The sequence below is a fragment of the Gymnogyps californianus genome, chromosome 1 (assembly GCF_018139145.2).
Source record: "Gymnogyps californianus isolate 813 chromosome 1, ASM1813914v2, whole genome shotgun sequence".
Lineage (NCBI taxonomy): Eukaryota > Metazoa > Chordata > Aves > Accipitriformes > Cathartidae > Gymnogyps > Gymnogyps californianus.
In genome coordinates this window covers 161295384-161317713 of record NC_059471.1, presented here as the reverse complement: position 1 = coordinate 161317713, position 22330 = coordinate 161295384, and the positions used below count along the sequence as shown (strand labels likewise).

Below are 22330 nucleotides of genomic sequence, written 5' to 3'. Positions count from 1 at the left end.
CGCCTGAGAGCCTCCCCGCGCCGCGCGCCCCAACGCCACCAGGGCTGGGAGGGAGAACAGGGGGGCTATTGGGATACAAATCACAGCCCTCGCAGGATCTGCCCGGCACACCAGCCAGCAACGTAAGTTTTCCTACCTGAGCTCGCTTGCACGCGCACACACGTTCGCTTGCGCTTTTTTCCCCCTACTTTCTCTTATTTTTTCCCCAGCGAGGGTCCGTGTTGCCCTCTGAAACTGGACGGATAGCAGCCCTTGCTCCGCATTGGCTCTTTCAGCTAAGCCAGAGGCATGCTTTCCTATCACTTCTTTTTTTCTTTTTTAATTTCTTTCTTCTTTTTTTTATTTCTGGATGTGGGGGATAGAGAGGCCTTTATTTTTAGAGTGTTTCTTTCTCTAAGGGGGGAACTGCTGCACAGCAGCAGGGACTTTTAGAGGTGACTGCAGACAGAAGGAGAGAGGAGGAATGTGTGGGGCAGGCAACCCAAAGCTTTGGCTTGTCTCAAAGTTAAACTTGGTTTGTGTTTGTATCTGTGTGTGTATATATATATATATAAAAAAAAATGTGAATATGTATATGCATACATACACAGACAGGCGTTTGTGTGGCGATGCAACGTAGAGATATTTTAAGTCTTTGGTTTATGACCTGCGAGAGGAGGGTGAGGGATGGGGTGTCCCCACAAAGGCACTTTCCCACAGCCGGGATCAGGGTCTCCGGGTGTGGATCTGGGGCCCGGCTGGTTCCCTGCCCGGTGGTGCTGCCTGCTCAGCCTCCCCAGTAGCTGGGATATAGGTCCCTTCTAGTTTATCGATATGGTGCCGGCGCTCCCCCTCCCATGCCTCCCCCTGGGCACCACGCCGGCATTTCACCGCACGTCTTCAAAAGAAAGGGGCACTTCTCCACACAAGTTTTGTGGCCGTCCTCCATGTCCCGCTCCCTGTGGGGAGCTGCGCCCGGGCAGGATGATCCTTGTCTCTCTCCTTTCAGGTCCCCAACCCCCCTTATCCATCTTGCCGCAGGCCCCTCCGCACATGTCAGCTCCAGACGATTGCAGAGATAGGGAGCGATATCCCAATTAATCAGGGGCCCCAACCCATCCCCACCCCCATCGATCACGGGTTTTGCGGTGTGCACAGCAATTGCTTTGCTTGCGCTTTTATTGAGCAGCCCCTGTCTCGTGGTCAGCTCTTCAGAGACCTTGGAGTCCCTTTCAGATTTGGTGGTTGCTTCTCCTTTTCTCTCTTTTCCCCTCTTTCCTTTCTTTCCTTTGTTTTTGTCTTCCTCCCTCCCCTCCCCAGTGAGAAGAAGGACACCAAGAAGAAAGAGAGAGAGGGCTCAGGAGCAACGATGGCTGACGACCAAGACCTTTCGGAGGTGGAGATGAGCCCAGTGGGCTCTGAAGACCACCACTGCCTCTCGCCAGGACCCTCCATGGCGTCGGACAACTCCCCGTCACCTCCCCGGCTCCGGGAACGGGGAGATGGGGAAGGTCAAGAAGGAACAGCAAGACTCAGAGGCGGACGACGACAAGTTCCCGGTGTGCATCCGCGAGGCAGTCAGCCAGGTGCTGAGCGGCTATGACTGGACCCTGGTACCGATGCCCGTCCGGGTCAATGGAAGTAACAAGAGCAAACCCCATGTCAAGCGGCCCATGAACGCCTTCATGGTCTGGGCACAGGCTGCCCGGAGGAAACTGGCTGACCAGTACCCGCACCTCCACAACGCTGAGCTCAGTAAGACCTTGGGGAAGCTCTGGAGGTAAGAGCGGGCGGGCGGAGGGGGAGCGCGAGGGCTGAGGTCTGGAGGTGTCCTGGAGAGGACTGTGTGGTCATGTGGAAGGATGGAGACTTAGCGGGATGGAAGGGGTGTCCCTTGAGGGGACTTCCTTCCCTGCGGGGAGCGCCCTCGCAGGAGGCACGGTCGGTGACTGGGGCAAGTGGTGGTTGGATGTAGTGAAGGCTTCCTCAGCAGAGCTCACCTCCATCCTGGGTGGCAGCCCTTTCCACACGTTTCCCACTAACCTCCCCTGTTGTTCCCGACCAGGACACTCTCATCCTGGTCCTCTCCTGCCTGACTTCCAGGGGAGATCTTGTTTTCTTGGCTCACCCTCTCTGTTGGGCCAAGTTGTGCACTAGCAGGAACTAGTGCACAGGCTGAGCCCCATCCAACTTAACTCACTGGTGGCTGCCTCAAGCCAGTTTGAACTCAGGTCCCAATGCCAACAGGGCTTATTTTCCGCACAGTGGGGCAGAGCAAGCGGGAAACGAAGTTATGGCTGAGGAGGAAGGTCAGGGGAAGGGAGCCAGGTGGTCAGAGCCCCACACTCGTCCTTTCCAGGACGGTCCCAGTTTTGGCAGGCCATGCAGGTGCAGCAAGATGGACAAGGAGAGACCCTGCTAGAAAGGGGGGCTGAGGCTTAGCAGAAAGGAAGAGACCTGCAACAGTCCCAGCCTTAGCAGGCTCTCCTGCAACATGCTGGCTCAAACCAGCCCCATCTCCCTTTGCACCCAGAGAGATGCCCTCCCTTCTCGCCGGCACACACATGCCTGTCCTTCTGGCCCCACCAGTTTTCTGCGCCCATTTTCATTTTGGCTTCGTGCAGATGCCAGGGTCCTTTATGTACCCTCCCCAGCCCGCTCCTCCTTCCTCTGGCAGACCAACAGGCTGTCCCAATTGATTGCAGCCAGCTCATCAGTGTGCAGAAAGCAGTCGTGCCCAAGCGAAGCGTGTCAGGCTGGCCGTGCCACTTCTTTCCCATCTGACAGTCTCTGCCGACAACCCCATCAACCTGTTATAAACACTTTCTGCCACAAGTCCCCAGCACCGTCCCCCCCCTCGCCTTGCACCAACCAACGCAAACCAAGGCTCATGCAAACGGGCCCTCTCATTCTCTCTCCTGCCCTGACGGCATTTTGTGGAGGAAGTCCTCAACCTTGGGTGGGCCAAGAGACATTTTTCCAAGCAGAAGCAAAACACACCCCGTCCAGCAGCTGATGCTGAGGTCTCCTCCCGGCTTCAAACCTCCTTGCTCACAAGGAGCCGAGGAGCTTCTCCCTCTGCTACGTCAGCTCATTTACCCCGACCCGTCAGTGTCTAGTGTAACCCCAGCAAAAGGATTTCTTTGGGAAGTCGAAGGCAGGGCGTGATTGCAGATGTCTCATCTGATGCTCCTTCCCACTTTGTTCCCCGCTGCCTTCTCTTCCCTTTACCACGGCACTTGCTCCCGCCTGGGGCTCTGCTGCCAGCCTCTGGACTGTGAAGCTGTGCTGGAAGGGGTGGTGGGGTGGGTGAACCCACCTTTTTTGTTCCCAATGTGTTATTTCAAGGTATCGTTCCTTTATTGCAAAATATTGCCAGATTTTAGAGCAACAGTCTCCCTCCAGACACTGCATTTCCCTTGAAAATAGAGCAGAGCAGTGAAACTCTCCATAGGTATCGCATTCAGAGCACAGGGAGACACAGCCTCTGGCCCGTGGCCACATTCAGGCACCCGACTGCCTCCCTGCTCCCAGGGCACGGCTCCCGCCGCTGGCTGCATGGGACTCGGCGTGGGGGGATGCTGCTGCTGGATGATGGGCACCATGCGGCCGGGGAGTGCGGGTCAGGCAGAGAAGCTTGCAGGATCAGGCCTGGGGTTGTTGCATGCTGCTGGGTTTGCCACCCGGTTGCTTTGCTTGAACATGTCTCCTCTCTGAGTGTCCCTAGTGCAGGCTGCGGCTCTCCGAGCCGTGTCAGCCCCTACGGGGAATGTACAGCAGAGTAAGGTGGGTTATGGGTGCATTCGGTGTCTGGCCTGGGTAGGGCCACGTGCGTGTGTCTTTCTGTGAGGCTGGGGGGAAATATCAGCCCACAAAACTCCAGGGGAGGTGGCCCAAAGGTTACCAGGACAGTAGCCCCGAGCCTCACCTTCCAGCCACGGTACGGTTCTTCCATTGAGGTTCCCACTGCCCTCATCTACGCTGTCCCCAAGGTATAGCTCCTACACGTCAGTACAACTGCGAGCAGACGGGTTTTGCTCTGGATGGCTTAGTCTCAAACAATTGATGAGGGTCCCTGCAAAGGGCCCTGGCTGTTTGCGTATCCCCACCCTTACAAGGCGGCCACCCAAACTCTACAGCCTACGTCACCAGTCACTTTGGAAAGTGTGTGTGACATATATTTCCACGTGGGCTGCTCTGAGCTTATACAGGTAAAGGGCACGTTAGGCAGAGAGACGAGTGCTGGTGAGCATGCAGACTGCCTGCAGACCACCATTAAACCAAGCATGTCCCAGCGAACTGGTGCTGGGTGGGGACAGCAGAGGCTGGGAAATCTTGAAAGGCAGCTAGCAGATTGAGTGATAACCTCAGTGCCGTCCCACATGCTCCTCTGCAAAACGGGCTGCAATGGCCTGGGCTTTTTTTTTAAGCCCAGTGTTTGCTCTGGCTCTGTGTCACCGCCATGTCCTCCACCGGCCTCAGCCCTCGTTGGGAAGGGCTGCAGGTCATGCCCCCATGGCCACACTAGCTGCCTGGCCCCAAGTGCGGTGCCGGGGGGCTTATGGCCCCATCCACCTCCCGCAGTCTGTATCCACTTAGGGTGCGTGAGGGGTGCAGTCAATGAACCAAATGTACTAGAAAAGAAGAAGGGAGCGTTTCTGTGCTCAACGGTCATGAAATCTCGCCTTGGCTGCTTTCCTTCCCCGGGGTGGGACACGGAGCAGCTCTCAAATGGAGGCCAGCTACTGAAAATGTCGGCATGACTCAGCCAAAATGCCAGCCAGCACCACCTCTGGGGCCGAAAACAAGCGAGGCATGGGAAGAAGGGGAGGAAGGCTCAGTAGGGAGGAGCGAGGGGACCTGATGGAGGGATGTTTGCATGGGGGGATCATGCCCACAAAATCCGGGGCCACGGATGTGTAGGAGAGCCGCCTGGCTGCTTTCTGCTCCCAGCCAGCCCTTGCCTTGCATCGGCCGTGATGCCCAACCCCATCACTGCATTGACTCATCGGCAGCTGAGTCCCAGCACAGGGTCAGGCCTCTGGCCACCAAGCCAGTTGCCTGGCACAGCAGCATGGTGCAATGCCAGGCGGCAGAAGGGGAGGCTGCAAGAGGCAGGCAGAAAGATTTTAGCCCTTCTTTCTCCTCCTGGAGCGGGGTGCTGGATACTTGCCCCTCTCCCCTCGGCTTGGGGGTGAGCATTCGATGTCGGGGAGGGTGGCGAGGGCTCGGTTAAGCCCCACGAAGGGCTTTGCTCTGTGATCCATAACTTCTCTGCCCGTGCGAGATTCCTTTGCATTATGGCCTGGGGAGCATGGGGGGCAGGAGGGGGAGGGCAGGAAGCAAGTGAAATCCAAATCCCCCCAAATCTCCTGGCCTTTGCCTGCTCGCACCAGTTTCACTTTGCTAAAGCCGATTTGAGCTCTGATCCCAGCGGGAGGGAGGAAGGAGCAGGCAGCCTTGGAAAGGAGAAGGCAAAGATGCGGGGAGTGGACTTGCTCCTGTCCTGCTGGTGGCACTGCCCATGGGCTGCTGTCAAGGGGATAGGAGGTGAGGCACTCAGGCATAGCTCAGAGGGCAGGGATCTGACTCCTGCATAGCCTCGAGCAGCTCTGGTTCACACCATCCACAAGACGGATCTGGGAGGCTGAGCATCAGTCTCCATGGGAGGCTCTGCTCTGAGCTTGCCGTGCGGTCCGCCCTGCAGATCAAAGCTGGCTGTGTAGCCTACAGCCCTCTCGCTCCAAGAGGTGCCCACGTATAAAGAGACCTTTCATTCCCAACCACAGCATCTTATTAGCTTTAGCACCATCTGGGCTGGGAGTGCAGAGATGCCGGAGCCTGGCTGCCTTGTAGTGAAGTGTCCTGGGTTGCAAGGCTGCAGGTTTTGCCTCTATTCTCCATCTCCCGTGGAGATGGGGCGTTCTGCAAGGATGAAGGTTTTGCCAAGGCAAGGTCGCCTCCCAGACCACGATGCTTGCGAGGGTTGGCCATGATGTCCCTTTGGACCCCTTGGAGGGCCATCTGGAGCAGCACAGGCTGAGGGATTAGAGCCCTCCGGGATGTGTGAGCGTGGTGTACAGTGGCAGGAGGGAGACAGGAAAGCTGGTGTTGGATTCATGGTGGCTCAGTTGCTTTAATCTCCGGGATTAAGGCAGTAGAGGAATGTGGTGTGCGGCCACGACCTGCTCAGGCTGCCTGGAGTGAACCCAGGACAGCACCGATAACAGGCTCCAGCCCGTGCCATACACCTTCTGGCTGCCGGCCGAGGGGATGCACAAGGAGCAGGGGGAAAAGGGGTGCTTAAGAACCAACCCATTGGCGACCCCTTTGATCCCCAGCCAGATTTATCTGTGTGCTCCTTGAGCCATGCTTCCTCTTCATCTTCAGTTTTTCAGGCCAGTTCAGGCCTTTGTATCTTCCTCAGTGCCTACAGCTCAACAGAATTGGTCACATTTTGGTGCCAAGGGCTTCAGGGGTACCAAGGTGCTGGCACAGCCCCATCCCCAGGTAGTTCTTTTGTTGGGGAGAAAAAGGCGTGGCCATCTCATAAATTGAATATTTTTTGCCGTTTGGGAGCCCTGCCATTTCTAACGGCTGCTGGAGTTGCAAGTCATGGGAAGACTGGTCCCTTCTGAGAGCACTGGTTTCTGGCTGGAAGCAGGATGACTTTGACTCACAAGAATATTTGAGGGGAAAAATAAAATTAAACTGAAGTGCTTCCAGCCCAGATGCTGCTAAAGGCTTAAACAACGAGGTTGATCTCATCTTCAAGTGCTCTGAGCCATCCTGCCTGCACATTTCACCATTTCCTTGGAGGGCCTATCTTAACTAGAGCAGCCCATGATCTGGCAGGAATACAGAGAAGGAGCTTACATTTCTGCAGTGCCTTTCACCCAGAGACCAAAGCTCATCTATTTCTATAAGGCTAGCAACGTAGCAGCTAAATTTTTTACAACTGCTCAGCTAAGTTCAAGAAGGGCTGGTCCTTTGTGCTTCAGCCTTTTGCATTATCCATGTCTCAGGTGAGCAGCAGCTCCAGGAATAGCAGAATACACTGTTTCCCCCACTTCAAAATTTTCTTTAATTCCCTTCTAGGATATTGCAAGATGCTTAAAGGCCCAGCAAGCTCCACGCAGCAACACGAGTACTGTGGAGCCAACACCAATTGCTGCCATTTGTGCTCAGTAGAGCCTCAAATTTGGAGCAGAGCCTATAGAAGGGTGGGAGGTTAAACTGGAATAAATACAGTCTGGGGAAGAGCAAGAGACATGCGGGAGGCAGCACTAGAGGTAGCAAGGGTGTGCCACACTGCCTTAGTCCGAAGGATGATCCCAGCTGCCCTTAATTTGCCCAAAGTCTTTGAAAGCAGCTTGTCCAGCCGTATTTTACACGGCTGTGAAAGGCTGCGCTTTGCCTTTGGGCAATGTAAAAGAGGGTGTTGAACTTACTGAGGTGAGCAGCATCACGCAGCTGGGGAAGGGGGACCCAGCGCTGGCACTAAACAGTGTCAGGGCTTAAAAATTAACGAGGAGGAGGAGAACATTGCTGTCTCCACTGAAACACTTCCAAGCTCTCCCTGTTGTTCTGAGAAATACCCTCAATGGCGCAACACCCTGACATCTGCATTTACACGCTGTGTCCCACGATGCTGTGTATAGGTGTTTTTTTCTGACGTACCTGCCCCTCTCCTTCCCCTCTTCTCTTCTTTACCACCTTGGCCTCTGCAGGCTGTTGAACGAAAGCGACAAGCGGCCCTTTATCGAAGAGGCGGAGCGGCTGAGGATGCAGCACAAGAAGGACCATCCTGATTACAAGTACCAGCCCCGCCGGCGGAAAAACGGCAAGGCCACGCAGGGCGAGGGTGAAGGCCAGGTGGAGGGGGAGGCTGGCGGGGCTGCCGCCATCCAGGCCCACTACAAGAACGCCCACCTGGATCACAGGCATCCCGGCGAAAGGTCGCCCATGTCCGATGGTCATCCAGAACACTCCTCAGGTGAGTCCCAGGTCTCCGTGAGTCTACTGACAGGTTACAGCCAACTCGGAGGCTCAAAAAAGACAAGTCATCACGGTGAAAGCCTTAGCGATGTGGCTCACACCTTGCTCGTGAACCAACAAACTCTGCTGGAGTCAGCAGTATAGGGACGTGCCTGACTTTCACAGGCACTTGCATTCCTCTGGTCAGGCAAGGTATCGTTGCACCCTCCCTCTTTTTCCACAAGATGATATAAAAAGGTTTGGTTTTGGCTGGCTATTTCTCTCTCCCTCCACTGAAGTCTCCAGCCGGACAGTTGCTGGCACACTGGGAAGAGCAGAGCTGGGCTGTGTATAAAGCCAGGCATAAAGCAGTAACTCACCTCTTCTCTCTCTTTCCTCCTCAAAATGTTTTTCACGTTGCAGGTCAGAGCCACGGGCCTCCCACACCTCCTACCACCCCTAAGACCGAGCTGCAGGCAGGCAAAGCCGACTCCAAACGAGAAGGGCGTTCCCTGGGGGAAGGGGGAAAGCCACACATTGACTTTGGCAATGTGGACATCGGGGAGATCAGCCATGAAGTGATGTCCAACATGGAGACCTTTGATGTCAATGAATTTGACCAATACCTGCCGCCCAACGGACATGCCAGCCACCCAGGCCATGTTGGGGGCTACGCGGCAGCGGCTGCTGCTGGCTATGGCCTCGGGAGCGCCCTGGCTGCAGCCAGCGGACACTCGGCCTGGATCTCCAAGCAGCACGGAGTCTCCTTGTCCACTGCCACCTCATCGGTGGTGGACTCCAAGGCCCAGGTGAAAACGGAGGGGTCCGCCCCTGGAGGTCATTACACCGACCAGCCCTCCACTTCCCAGATAGCTTACACATCCCTGAGTCTGCCCCACTACGGTTCGGCCTTCCCCTCCATCTCCAGGCCACAATTTGACTACCCGGACCACCAGCCCTCGGGACCCTACTACAGCCATTCCACCCAAGCCTCTGGCCTCTACTCTGCCTTCTCCTATATGGGACCTTCCCAACGTCCCCTTTACACTGCCATCTCTGACCCTGCACCCTCCGTGCCACAGTCCCATAGCCCCACACATTGGGAACAACCTGTGTATACGACTCTCTCCAGACCGTAGGGAATGGGGAACGGTGACCGAAGCAGCGACGGAAAGGCTCCGAAGAATCAGCACAGGCAGAAGAGCCTCCGAACTCCGAGGTCACTCAGTGCCATCCAGCCACCAGAACTCACTGAGTACACAGAAGTGCCTTTCTTGACCCCAGCTATCGCTGGCTCACCCGCCTAGAGGAAGGTTTTTCGTCCTTTCGCCCTTTACCAATTTCACGCAGGCCACGCGGCTGGCTTGCGACACCTTGTTGGCCTTCTAGATGAGGAGGATTCTAGACATGGAGTGATTGGTCCGTGGTGGGTTTTGTTGTGTGCACCCTGGACTGTACGATGAGAGAGACTGTCCTTTCCTTCCCCTCCCCAAACTGCTCCAGGGAGTTAGCAAGTGTTTCCAACAGGCCACAATGGCCAACACTTTGTCACCTGCTGTGGGTGAAGGGTGGTTGCTCAGCCTTGGTGAAGATGTTATGGGAGGAGTAGCAGGGAGGACGGCACGGCCGGCTTCCTTGCGATCAGCGTCGTGCAGCAGCACTGCCTAAGATTCACACATGCATGAAGCTTGAACCCCGTTGGAAGACCAACCTATGCTTGCTTCCCCGCTGATTTCCACAGCTGCATCCTAGCTTTTCTCCCTGCCTCTTCTCTCCATCCTGTCTCTGTTTAATCCCACACTCTTTCCTGCATGGAGATCTTAAGGCTTGCCTGAACAATGCGTAGAACTCAGGAACCGCATTGTTGGTCTTAGTGTTACTCATATCACAGCCTGTGTGCGCATGCGTGTTCATGTATGGAGGTACAGGAGAGGTGGGGAAGGACCAGTGAATCATTAAGGTGCTGTGGGTGAATCCTCCTTTCTTACAATTACTCTATATCGTTCATTTATGTCTGGCATTTCTGGCATCTCAGTCTTTTCTAATTTTTTCAGTATCCCAAACAACCTCTGAGCAAACTTGCTCCTTGCCCTTCCATGTCTGACTGTGCCTGCCTGAAACGAAGAGGCGCCAACAAAGCTACTATGCACTTGCCAACATCCTGAGCTGATACCAATACTATCTTTGAAGCTCCACTCCAAACTCAGGCTGATGCGGTGTGCATCCCCACTCGTTTGTTCATCATGTCTTCCAGTCAGTCAACACCTCCCTCCTGCCTACACTGAGGATGGAAAGGTACTCCCGCAGCTTTAAGCAAGGTAGATACACACCCAATCTTGGATGAGTGTAAAGAAAAGAAGCCTATTTAGATGCAAAGGAATTTGTTTTCCCCTTTGGGTTTCAAACGGGAAGCGACCAGCTCTCACAGTCAGATCAACCTCCTTTTTTCAGCCCAACACCTGAGGACAGTCTGCTTACTTCTTCTTTGTCACGTCCAGGACTGGGGTGGTTTGTCATGCCAGGGAGTGAAGTGGCACAAAAGTTGCTGCAGGAAAAGAATACTCCTGGCAATTGATCGCAGAGACATGTTGTGGGACCTTCCAATGGATAGTCCAGTCTAGAAAGATAAAATACTTTGACCAAACGTGGACTGTGATCGGTGCCGCTGTATCCCTCTGCTGATATGACTGTCAGATGCCCTTCCTGCCTCCCTTAGCTATGGATGACTTATCCCTGTGGTGTCTGAAAAGATCATGTAGAACGTTTGCTCCTTGTACGCATGTAACCTCTTCCAGCCCTCTCCCCTTATTTATGCAAGTAGCACCTTCCTCCCCCACCTCCCTTTCCCCAGTCTCTATGCTGTCCTAGCACCATTAACTCTGCATTAAACATATGGAATAATAAACTTAAAAGTTTCATTTTCACGTGTCCGGGTTTTTTTGACCTCTTTCCTGCAAGTCTCTGTTTTTTCCCCCAGTAAGCTTATGACGGGTCACACCACCACCACACGGATCCTGCGCACAGCCTTCCTCTGCCTGTCACGAAGAGGACACAGGCAGAACTCTGACTGGCTTACCAGACTCCTTCACGGAGACGAAATTCATCTGCTGTTCACACCCCAACTCCAGTCATTTCTTCAGTGAGAAATGTAGTAACACTGATTTCTGTTCTTCAGCTAAGATTCAGCACGTGCAATTAAGAGCACCATTTTGCATGTGCTTCACCCAATAATTTCTTAGTGTGACTGTTAATGCTCTCCAGAATAGGAGCATGGGGTTTCTCGTCTTGGTTCCTCATCACCAGGTGGCAGATGATGTACCTTCAAAAAACAAACTTCCCCACATACACAAACTCGTGTATTTTGGAAGCAACCATTAGTTTCTCTGTAGAAACTCATCCCCCTGGCTCTTGCCTTCCACAAGCAAGAACCTAAATACAAACTCTCACACACAGTGAGTATATTCAAGAATAGATGTGTACACCTTCTTTCTTGTCGAAGAAGACATCCTGGGTGTAGTCAGGTCCTGGGAGGCTATCTGAAGATGTTTGGAAAGAAAACGTACAGCAGTTATCAGTCTGCTTAAGAACACCTCTCAAGGCCAATGGTAGCAAGGTAGGATCCCAATTAACACAGACACTCCACAACAATTACAAATTGATTCCAAAGGGTTTCAATGCTGGCGCATGTGATCGATCCGGTGAGTTTGTGTTCACTAAACACTTTATGGGTGAGTAGAGTAAGCAGGATGTCTAGGAACTGTGGAACACGTTCAAAGCTTTTTAAAACTCACAACACTATTTGGACGAAGACCTGTATAGGGCCAAGAGCATCAGCAGCAGAATGGCTTAATGGATCTAACAATGGTGATGCCAGCTAAAGAGCTCCATGCAAAATAGGACTGTGGCCATTCACTGGAGAGGAGGAGAAATCACTACCCCAGATTACAGGCTGTGGGAAGAGTCCAGAAGGGAATTACTGCACTGCTGAGCAGGTCAGGAGCATGTGTGGGGAAGAAGGGAAGCCATGGTGGAGTTAGGGGTAGGAGAGCTGATCACGCAGGTGGGAGAGAGAAGGGACATGGTGTGGACAAACAGAAGAGCAGGAGAAGAAAGTTCTTAACCACACACAAGTACCCTTCTCCAGCTCTTCAAAAAGCAAATTAAGAAAGCGAGTGGGCTCTGCCTCAACCATTCTCTAGTGGAAGGGGATGCCCCCTCTCATCTAGGAGGGTCCTCACAACTAAGACAGGACTGAGAATGCCGCTGGTAACAGAGGGGTTAACCACTCCTCCTGCAGCCTAGCAGGAGCTGGCCCGGCATCCTTCCCTATCCCTTTAATCGTATCTGATACAGATGCAAGGCTGGGGAGGGGAGGCGGGTAGGGAACAAAGAAGCCATTTAAAAAAAAAAAAAAAAAAAGGACAAGAAAACGACCCCCGCGCTCCATGGCGGACGCCAGGACGCCAAAACGATTGCACAAAGGCACCATTTCAGGGCTGAAATTTCACCGCACCAACGTGATTAAAGGATTCCATGGAGGGTGGGGGGAGAAGGCTGAAGGCCACAGTGCTGCAAATTAACCTTTTCTTGGTAAGGATGGCCTGGACCAGGAAGCATTTGTGTTCCTCACAGTCGACCCCCCCTCCCACACCTGCAAGTGCCTCCACATTCCCTTTGACCTGTCATTTTGCCCAGGGACCCATTCAGCTCTTGCATTATCGCCTCCAAAACTAGCCCCTCCTGTGCACACCAACAGAGGAAGGATGGACTGGCGCTTTTACAGGAAGCAGTAAGAGAATGACATTCATGGTTGGTTATATGAGCTGAGTTCCCAGGCAGGTGGATATAAACTCCCTTTGGGACATGGATGCTCATGTGCAGGCACCAACCACACATACAGCATAGAGAATGTACGCTTTATATATAAGCACAAGCTTTAATACAAACTAGTTGGAAATATTCTTCCTGGACCAGCATAAAGAGAAAAATTAACGTAAAGCAGAAACCACAGGTGAGGTGCACCTTCCCCCTTCTTCTCTTTAAAAAAAGAAAACAAAAATTCCAAGAGCACTTTTAGTAAGATAATTGAGAAAGCGCGGTGTGTTCTGCCCAAGAGCTCAGATCTTCCTCATGCAGAGCAAGAGCCTGGGAGCACACAGATCAAGAAATGAAACCTAGGCAGTGGCTGGTTGGAAGCCCTTGCAGATTGTAATGCATCCACCCAACTCTTGACTTGAGCGTGTAAACTCCCTGCACATCAGAAGCGAGAGTGCAGGTACCTGAAGGGGACAAATGACTGATCTTTCATCACGCTACAGATTAAAGGAACTCCAGGATTTAACTACTGTTGTGCCACCATAAGAACCACCAGAGTATGTACAACTGATATGGCTGGAGAGCACCCACACACCCAGGACCGTCAGTTCCACCACGTGTCAGGGAACGGCTGTATGAGGAGCAAGCACGGCAACAACCTACAGCTGCCGAGCTGGTGGGACTGTGAGTGGCGACTGCGCTTCCGGCTGGGGCAGTGCCACTGAAAGGGGATCCCCACTTCTGATAAGCAGCAGGAGCAGGGAAACAATAGGTGACTTGATGAGAGCAGCTCTACGATACTCCTGAGAAGCCCCACAGCCAGCCCAGGCCAGAGAGGAAATTGGGGGTTTCCACAGCAACCTGCTCAGGGCACAAAGGCCCAACTGTCTAGGGGGAAGCAATGGAGGTGTCTCAGCACTCCCGTTTTAAGAAGGGACATGGGTGGAGGGCTAGAGTCTTTCTGAAGCCAAAGTACCTGCAAGAGCACTTTTGTACAGCAGGAGTTTAATTGGCTATCGGTCCTATAACCAGGGAGGAGCAGTGCTGGAGGAGGAGGAAGTAGTTACTGCAGTCTCTAGCCTAGCTAAAAGGTAGGGCCTTCGCAGGTGAAAAAGCGCTGCAAGAAAAGCATGGCACTCGGTTCCCTAATCTTACCAATAGAGCCGATGACACAGAAAGAAAGAATAATGACCAAGCTGGTAGAGAGAAGTAAGAAAGTCTTCTCTTGGGCATGTAGGACTGAGATGAAAGAGAAGGTGGGAGGGAAAAAAAAAACCAAACACATTTAACTTAAAATGGGGAGGTTTATAATTTATTTACACAAATATAAACAAAAATAGAAACATCTCTGGAGAAGGAAAGAATCAAAACAATGGCTGGAGGCTGATCAGTCTGTGATAATTAACTCATCCACACCCCAGTCTTCATAGCTCCCGTCTGGTAGGTAACGACGGATGATTATGGGGATCTTACGTGCTCTGAAGGGAGGACAGAGAGGTGAACAGAAATGCCAGAGCCTTCACTATACCACTTCAGCAAGCAATGGGAACTGAGGTGCTCAGTGGCTTCAGTAAGCTCATCAGGTTTAACTGAGAGATCTGTGTGGTACCAGTGATTTGGTATTATATAGTAGAGGGAAGTCCCAACAACCTTCTCTCTTTTGTAGGTGCAAAGCACTGAGCACTCTTAGACTCGAAACAACCATAGACCTACAGAAGGTCAGCCCTCTGTTGCTACTGCAGGAATCGAGCCCTGCGATCTCAATCCACTATGAGACAACACAAAGCATCTAACACAGATGGGGGGGCAGGAAAGGGGAGAAGGGACTTGAACAAATCCACTTTTTGTTTGACGGAAGATTTTTCCCCACAAGACACTACAAAAGTGGCAGAATTCTGAGAACCTTCACCACAAACTGGTATTTATGGAGTATTTTGCACCCTGAGAGCATCCGTTACATTTTAAGGATACATGAAATGGGGACTATTCAGGTACCGAAACCTACTACAGCTGGGGTGGAGCAGAGCATCTGCTAACAGTGCTTCCAATTATAAAGCAAGAAAATGCTGAACACAATTTAACTTAATGGAAGTAGATTTAAGTCAGCAGAATGTAATCAGACAGTCTGGAATCTAACTAGGGCATCAGGTTTCAACGGTATCAGACTTGAAAAGCAATACAACTTCTTTAATGATCACATTCAGGGCCATTGTTTTTCCAGTAGCAAAGTAGCTTCCCCCATGCCAAGAATTACAACTGAATTCTGGCACAGAACAGGATGCCACTATACTTTGTCACACCCTGACTTACTTTCTAGAGCTCGCACTCAGACAGTGACCAGAAGCAACTCAGACTGAGCTTGGAGATCTGACAGGAACATGACCTAAGGAGCTTTTGGCAATGACAAAAGAGAGCTGTAATAGATATAAAACCTGCAAGAGCAACTGCAACGTACTGAGAAACTGGGGGAGCAGAGGGACAATTCAGTTCAAGAACAGGGACTTAACCAGTAACGGAGTCCAGTTGCTCTGCTTGAAGGATACCTGCATGGGATCTAGGTCACCGACCATGCAGGCAAACTGTGGGGCAGCAAGCTCTGCTGTGGGAAGGTGGGCCTGTAAGCGGTCATCCAAAAGCTGCCTCTGCTACAGTCAGAAAGGATTTATTTATCTTTCTCCAAGCAGCGGACATGCCTCCCCGCAAGCACAATAAGCCAAGGGTGCAGGAAAAAAACATTCTCAACAGGGTCTCCACACCACCAGCCTGACCCTTATTTTATTTTTTGCCAGCACTTCATTTGAACACAGGTCTGTTCAGATGGCTGCTTCGAATCATTTCCATTAAGGGAATTAAACTGATTCCAGAAAGATGAGGACCTTGGGTTCTCATCATAGAAATAAAGAACACTTGGACTCCGAAGTAAAAGAGGTCAGAGCACTCCTAATCATCAGTACTTTGCACGACCAACTAGGATGGGAGAGAGCAGCTGTGGAGAAGACCCAACGTGAAAAAGGGGAAGGCAACTGTAGTGCTCACTGTTATTGAGGGAAGACAAGGTTGTCTTGGAATAAGCTGCTAAATGCTGGGACGAGCAGAGGACTGCTGGCTTAATGGAAATCAATATGCTCACCGCCAAAGTCTGTGACTTACTTGAGTTCTTTCATGGCAATCAGCAAGGGGTCTGTCTCTCCTTCCAACTCCACCATCACAGGGGCACACATCCTGGGACAGAACATCAACAATCATTTGAGGGAAAGCACAGAGAGGGAAGAGGGACAGCTAAGCACTTGCCTACCTATATCACCTGGACAACAGCCAGTGAAGTAGGAGGGTGGGACACCACCTCGGCAAATCTTATTTGCTCTCTTACACACTTCAGGAAGAAAATTCCCCCAAGTGGTTACAGACTGAGCTTTTACTTGAATGTTCTTCTTGCCCCATCCCTCAGCCTCTGCTGACCAGCTGGGTGCTCAAGGGCTGGTCAGATCCACACCCTTCTAGCCACCCTCTGCTGTACTTAAATGTGAGGAAAAGAGTGGTTCTAAAATTAATCCAACAAAGAGGGTGGAAACACTGTAAAATGAGCATGCCTCTTACAACTCCAGCACATCTCTTACATGCTGATTTGCTCACGCCTTCCAGCCTTTGTTAGGGGGGAAGCGAGGGTCTGGATTTACGATGCACTCTACCTCTAGGAAGAAAAAAATTAAGCATTTTGCAGAGGGTTGTAGCAGCAGAGCAAACATGGGTGATGATACCCACCCATTAGACAGCAGCAGCAAAGGAAGTTCACGTTATGCGTGGATAAGGCCACTGGGGGCTGCTGCTGGCCTAGGTTCAGCACTGAAGACAGGATATGTAGGTGAAGCAGAACCAGGCGCCAAAGTCTTTTGGATAAAAGGCCTGGTATGGGCCCATCTCGTCTCTCCCATTTTTCTGGCCTTCCGCCAGTTGAAAGAACGTGCACAAAATAGCTTCACAGAGTTAAGACTGTGCAAAGAATAGCTTGGCAAAGCAATGATTAAGGAAAGATCTGATCACCACCTACGAGCTTCTAAATGATGTAGAGGAGAGACATCATTTTGAGGGTGGATATAACCAAGATGAAACTTATAGATGTGCTTTCAGACAAACCTTGCCACAGCGTAATAATCTTGCTCATAAGGCAGTTTTTCAAAAAGCGCAAAACTTTTTGATATGTATTATTAAAACAAGTCTAGACAGGTAAATGGATAAAGTTGAGAGCAGCCAGCCTTAACAGCACTTAAAATAGGATTTAAATGTTATTGCCTATTATAAATGAGGCCTTACTATTCCAAATACTTTAAAAGACTTACAGCTTGCCACAATGCAACTGCACTTAAAACAGATTTCAGGTTGGTTACTCCATTCCCAATTCCTACAGCCCTGTGGTATCAACTAAAGACGTTCTGGAGCATCGCTCCCTCCAACACTGGCTTTTGCAAACCAGTTCTGAGCTTTCCAGCCCACATTGGCTCCCTTATGAAAGACAGAAACCAGGATCAGCTTGTCACATTCCCTACTCATTTGGCCTGTGACCTACGGAAAGTTTATTGCAGCTGCTGAACGTCCCCTCTCTAGGCACAAGTACCACAGTCTCAGCCAAGGAGAGATACAGAGACTTCACATGCAACTAAGAGCTCCATGGTCCTGTGCTTCAGTGTTGACCAAGACAGTGATCTGCAAGCTCAGCAGTCATGTAAGGGACCACATGAGATCCAGGAGTTTTTAAGGAAGGGGGAAAGCAGCTTTCACTAGGAAGGGAGGAGAAGCTGTGGCAACGCTCGGGATACGGAGTGAAATACTCACGCTATCTGGAGGGCACGAGTGCCCAGGACTCTGGCTCGCTCGTATTTGGTCATGTAGGGGGTAGTGATCCGCTTCTGGTTCGCCTGCTGCCGCTCTCCCGACGGGAGGATTTCCACGTTCTCCTGTCCCTCCTGGGGAAAGCAGACCACCGCTACAGCTCAGCTGCGCCCACCACCCAGGCGCCGCGGGGCTGCGACAGCCCCTGAGGCCTCCCCAGCCCCAGCGACCACCTAGCCAGGCTGCGACGCAGGCCTGCGGTACCGGCAGAGCCTACCCGGGCCGGCCGGCACGGCGGCCCGCGGGGCACCCACCTCCTCCGCGTTCTCCAGGTCCTCCAGGCCCTCATCCTCCTCCACATCGTCGAAGTCGTCCCCGTCAAAGCTGTGGGAGGGACGTGCACGTCGCACATCGGGCCGGGCTTCCCCCGCCACGGGCTCCGCCCGGCCCGGCCCGACCCTACGCCCCGGGGCGCGATACGCCGCCGCCTCGCCTCGCCTCGCCTCGCCTCGCCTCGCCTCGCCTCGCCCGCCTCGCCTCGCCTTCCCTTCCCTTCCCTTCCCTTCCCACCCCCGGCCGACCCCGCTCTCTCACTTGTCCTCGTTGTCAGACATGTTGTCTCCCTGCTGTCTTCCTGCCCGGCGGAAGTAGGAACCACATCCGGGTTCTCGCCGTGACGCTGCCGGAAGTACCGCGGCGGCGCCGTTGCCGGGGCGACGCGACGCCGCCCTGCCCCCCCCCGCCCCGCGCCTCCGTTCCCTCCCGGTGCGCCGCTCGTCGCTATGGAGACGTCGGAGCGCCGCGGCGTGACGTCAGCGCCCGCGGCGGCCGGGCCCGGCGGGATACCGGACCGCGGCGGGAGCTCGGCGGCGGTGGGGGGAGGCGGCGGCGGGCACGCTGCCGGGCCAGCCCGGTACAGCCCGGGGACCCGGGAGCTGCTGAGAGGTAACGGCGGAGCGGGGCTGGGGCCGGGACTGGCTGCTCGGCCTCCCCGTACCCCGCGCACCGCCGGAGCGCCGGGATCCGGCCCCTCCGGCCCCCGCTGCCGAGAGGAGGCCTCCCCCCACCCCCCGCGAAGTGAAGCGTCCCACCGCGGTTCCCCCGGGCGGGAGCGGGGTAACCGGGCGGGCCCGGCGCTGCTGGCACCGCCCCGGCTTGAGTCTTCTAAACCTGCACCTTCCCCTTCGGGTTCGGGTTGTGAGGGGGGGATCGCCCCGGGGCGGGTTCCCCAGCCTGTCCCCGCTGCCGGAGGGGAGGCGCGGAGCCCCCCCGGGCTGCCGTCTTCACCCACACGTCATGTTTTTCAGCGATGATGGAGGAGTCGAAGCTGACGCGTTTCCAGAGGCGATACCTGATGGACTGCGTGAAACGTGAGTGACGGACGGACCTCCCGCTCTCCCGCCCGCTGCTGGGCTGTGGTGAAGAGCTTTTGCTGCTCCCCTTCAGATGGGGGCATTTGCCCACAGCCTGCGCGGGTGGGCAAGTGCTTTAAAACAGCAGCACGGCTGCTGCTGACACGCGGGGACGTATGAGGCGAGGTGTCCCCAAGGGTCATCCAGGGAACAAGACGCAATGGCGTGACTTGAACCACAGTCTGTCTCACGTCAGCGCATACCAACAACCAGGGTGAGACATCTGTGGCACCCAGGGTCCTCGCTCGTGGTGCTACAGTGGATCAACAGGCAGATCTTCTGCTGGCGGTAGCCTGGGGCCATCCATCCAGTCTCCTCTCTGTCTGACTTACCGTTATTTTTGGTTTGCTCTCCAGGAGGAGGTGCCCTGCCCCTCCAGTGCCACCCCACATCCAGCAAAGAGCCAGCGCCTGCAGCGCCTGCTTTCTCCCCACCCGTTTGTCAGCCGAGCAGGCTTGCAGCTAAACCGCACCTCCGACCTGCCAAGGTCTGCCAGGCAGGAGATGCCTACACCCGAGAGAAATTCAAGCCACGAGCAAGGCGTAAGTCGGCAAACACTGCTAACAAATAAATGATGCCGCCCGGTCCCTCTCTTCCCCTTAGGTTCATCCCCCGCCTGCAATCTCAGTACTAGCAGCGAGTGTCTTAATTGCTCTTCATCCTCACACTTTCTGTCTTCCAAGATGCTTTAAGAAGGGATCTCTGAGGGGAACATCTGCTGTAAGCGCTTGCTGACTTCTGCCTGCTGGCTAGGGGGTGACAGGCGATAGGGACTCGCACAGTCCTTGCCTAAAAAGGGAGCGCTGTGTAATTTTCTAGCTTATAAATGTGAATCAAACCTCTGATGTCAGTTTGGTTGGCTCTTCACCATGGGTACGCCTGTGCGGTGCTTGCACAGTTCAGTCTGGAGATGGGCTGTCGTTAACGTAACGCTTCCTCTGGCATCATGAGCAGGGAAGCGGTGTGGCCGGGCTCCTCCCTGAGGAGACAGGCTGATAATAATTTTTTTCCCCTTGGCATTCACAGGAGATTTGGAAAAGGAGAAGCAAAGGCTCCAAAACATCTTAGCGACAGGGAAGGATGTGGTGGAGCGCAACGTGAAGCAGACGCTGGTTCAGACAAAGGAAGAGGAGGTACCTGAGCCCGACCGGTTTGAAGAATGTATGTCTTTCTGTACCCTGGAGGAAGGCAGGCGGGAAGCCTGGGAAGCCGGCTCCCTCCGAGGGCTGGGGTGGCAGGCCGTGTTGCGGGTAACCTGAAGCCCATTGTGGAAGGAGGCACAAAGCCCAGTTTCCAAGAGAAAGGACTTGCTGCTGTGACGCTGTGATCCAGCCGTCCTCGCAGAGCTTATACAGCAGAGGTTTGCTGGCAGATTCAAGCTCCCTGGGCTGCCCGCACAAAATGAACTCTGCTGGCAGGGGAATACCCTAGGGACGCGCAGGGTGACCTGGGCAGGAAGCCCAGGTACTGCGGGTCCTTTTTCCAGCCAGCGTAACTCAACATAGACTAGGACGCTTGCCAGCCTGACCATGGTTTGGGCTCTGTTTTCTTTCACTCCAAGATCAGAGCAGTTACCCTAGCAAAGCTTAAATGTCGAGCAGAAGTTTAAGCAGTGATGGACTTCGGCCTGCAGAGTATTCTGGGATGGCAAAACCCTGCCTAATACCTCTCTGTGCTTGAATCTTCAATGTGTGTGTACACCCCAGACAGCCCTTCGCTAGCCAGGGCAGCACAAAGATGGACAACGCTAGAATAACGGGTGCAGAAGAGGTGCTTTGGTCCCTGCTGCAGGGAAGCCCGTGCAGCTGGCTTCACGCACACTTTGTATCCTCTAAAACTTGTTGTAAGCTGAGTATTGTCCTTGACGCATCTGAAATACCCATGTACTTTGTACTCTGGCAAGATTTGGACCAGCTGGCTGCAGGTCTGTGCTGCAAAGCGGCAGCTCATGTTCTGTGCCTGTGCTGGTCCTGGGAGCGGACATGGTTGCGGTCACTGGGTGATGCATGTCAACTAATGAACCTCAACAGCTTTAAGCAGGTTCTGTCTCCATCCGCAGGCTGGTTAAATTGCCCACAAACAACAGAGAATTGTCTGTACAAAGAAAACTAGAAAGTTACCATTCCTGCAAGATGGGGAGTGGTAAGAAGATGGGCAGGGGGGACATTTCCCATTGCGTAAGGGACTACTGAGGTATTTTGATGACATGTGCAAGATGAGTGTTACAGCAGACATCACCCTTCCCCTGGCGGGACCGCTGTTCAAGCAGAGCTAGAAAATTCGGAGTTCAGATCTAGACAGAAACATGTTTTCTTGCCTTTTGGCCGAATCCTGTTTCCACAGTGTTTTCTCTTATCCATCAGTGGTGAATGAAGTTCAGGAGAGGAGGGAATTCCTGGCGGAGATGGAAGCTCTAGGACAGAGCAAGAAGTATCGAAGGATTGTCCTCACTGAAATCTCACAGGTACACAAGGGCCCTGGTGGCACTGGTCATACAGGACATGGAGGGAATCCCTAGTGTCAGAGACCTTAAAGCAGAGTCTGCGCCGATACCTGAGCGGGGAATGGGGCAGAGAACTGAGTGTTTCCCTTCATGGCACAGGATAGGCATGAATTTGGGGAATGGGGGATAGAGGTTTTCAGCCTTTCTTTCCATCTCTGCATGTAACTTAATCAGGGAAATAGAACTTTCGTTCTTGGGATTGGCAAAAGAAGAAGAAGAAAGCTGCCAGCATTCTTCCCGCTCACCCCTTCCCTTTTGTACTTTGCAGAAAATGCGTGAGATGGAGATCATTGACAAGAAGAGAAGTGAGGAAATGAGAGAGATCATGACAAAAGACTTTCCTGGTGGGAACAAATCTGATCCCCATGACTAGGCCAAGGGAAAAACACAAGTGCAATTTGTTCCCACCTCTTCTTCTCAGACTCTCAGCATTGGAGTCTCAAGGGCTGGTCTGTGCCTGTGCCCGAAGAGGGGGCAGCACCACCCATTGCCTGAAGCCAGAAGGCAGGAGCAATTTGTACGTAACTGGTGACAGAAGAAAGCTGTTGTAAAATCCTACCCACGCACTGGATCCCTTCTTGCACAACGATATTAAAGAGATGAAAACACACGGCAGCGGCTACCAAAACACGACAAAGCAGAGCCTCCCTTTGCCTATGCAATGCCTCGGAGTACAGCAACCCACCAATAAAAATGTCAGTCCTTTCCCTCCACCCAGAGGTGGAGGTTTCTCATGACAGCATGATGCTAACACACGTGCTGCCACCCACATCTGCGACCCGCTCCTGTCCCCATGACTCTGGGAACGGCTGTGCTG

The 22330-nt window shown here is 53.2% G+C and overlaps 3 protein-coding genes across 3 annotated transcripts; 2 read left to right on the top strand and 1 right to left on the bottom strand.

The window, feature by feature from the left end:
• The first annotated feature begins 1348 nt into the window (after positions 1-1348).
• SOX10 (SRY-box transcription factor 10) lies at positions 1349-9095 on the top strand. The gene is given in 4 exon segments (XM_050912841.1): positions 1349-1467; positions 1469-1759; positions 7710-7975; positions 8380-9095. Coding segments are annotated over 4 exon segments (1392 nt in total).
• A 4960-nt stretch (positions 9096-14055) lies between these two features.
• Positions 14056-18221, bottom strand: POLR2F (RNA polymerase II, I and III subunit F). Its single transcript, XM_050915398.1, has 5 exons — positions 18193-18221; positions 17913-17982; positions 17602-17732; positions 15922-15993; positions 14056-14249 (listed from the first exon to the last, which is right to left on the bottom strand). The coding sequence occupies exons 1-5, from the start codon at positions 18210-18212 to the stop codon at positions 14159-14161; spliced, it is 384 nt and encodes a 127-aa protein (XP_050771355.1). The 5' UTR covers positions 18213-18221; the 3' UTR covers positions 14056-14158.
• Positions 18222-18380: 159 nt separating this feature from the next.
• Positions 18381-22109, top strand: C1H22orf23 (chromosome 1 C22orf23 homolog). Its single transcript, XM_050900740.1, has 6 exons — positions 18381-18543; positions 18906-18968; positions 19367-19552; positions 20037-20171; positions 21374-21474; positions 21782-22109. Exons 1-6 carry the CDS (start codon positions 18381-18383, stop codon positions 21884-21886), a joined length of 753 nt encoding a protein of 250 aa, XP_050756697.1. The 3' UTR covers positions 21887-22109.
• Positions 22110-22330: the final 221 nt, after the last annotated feature.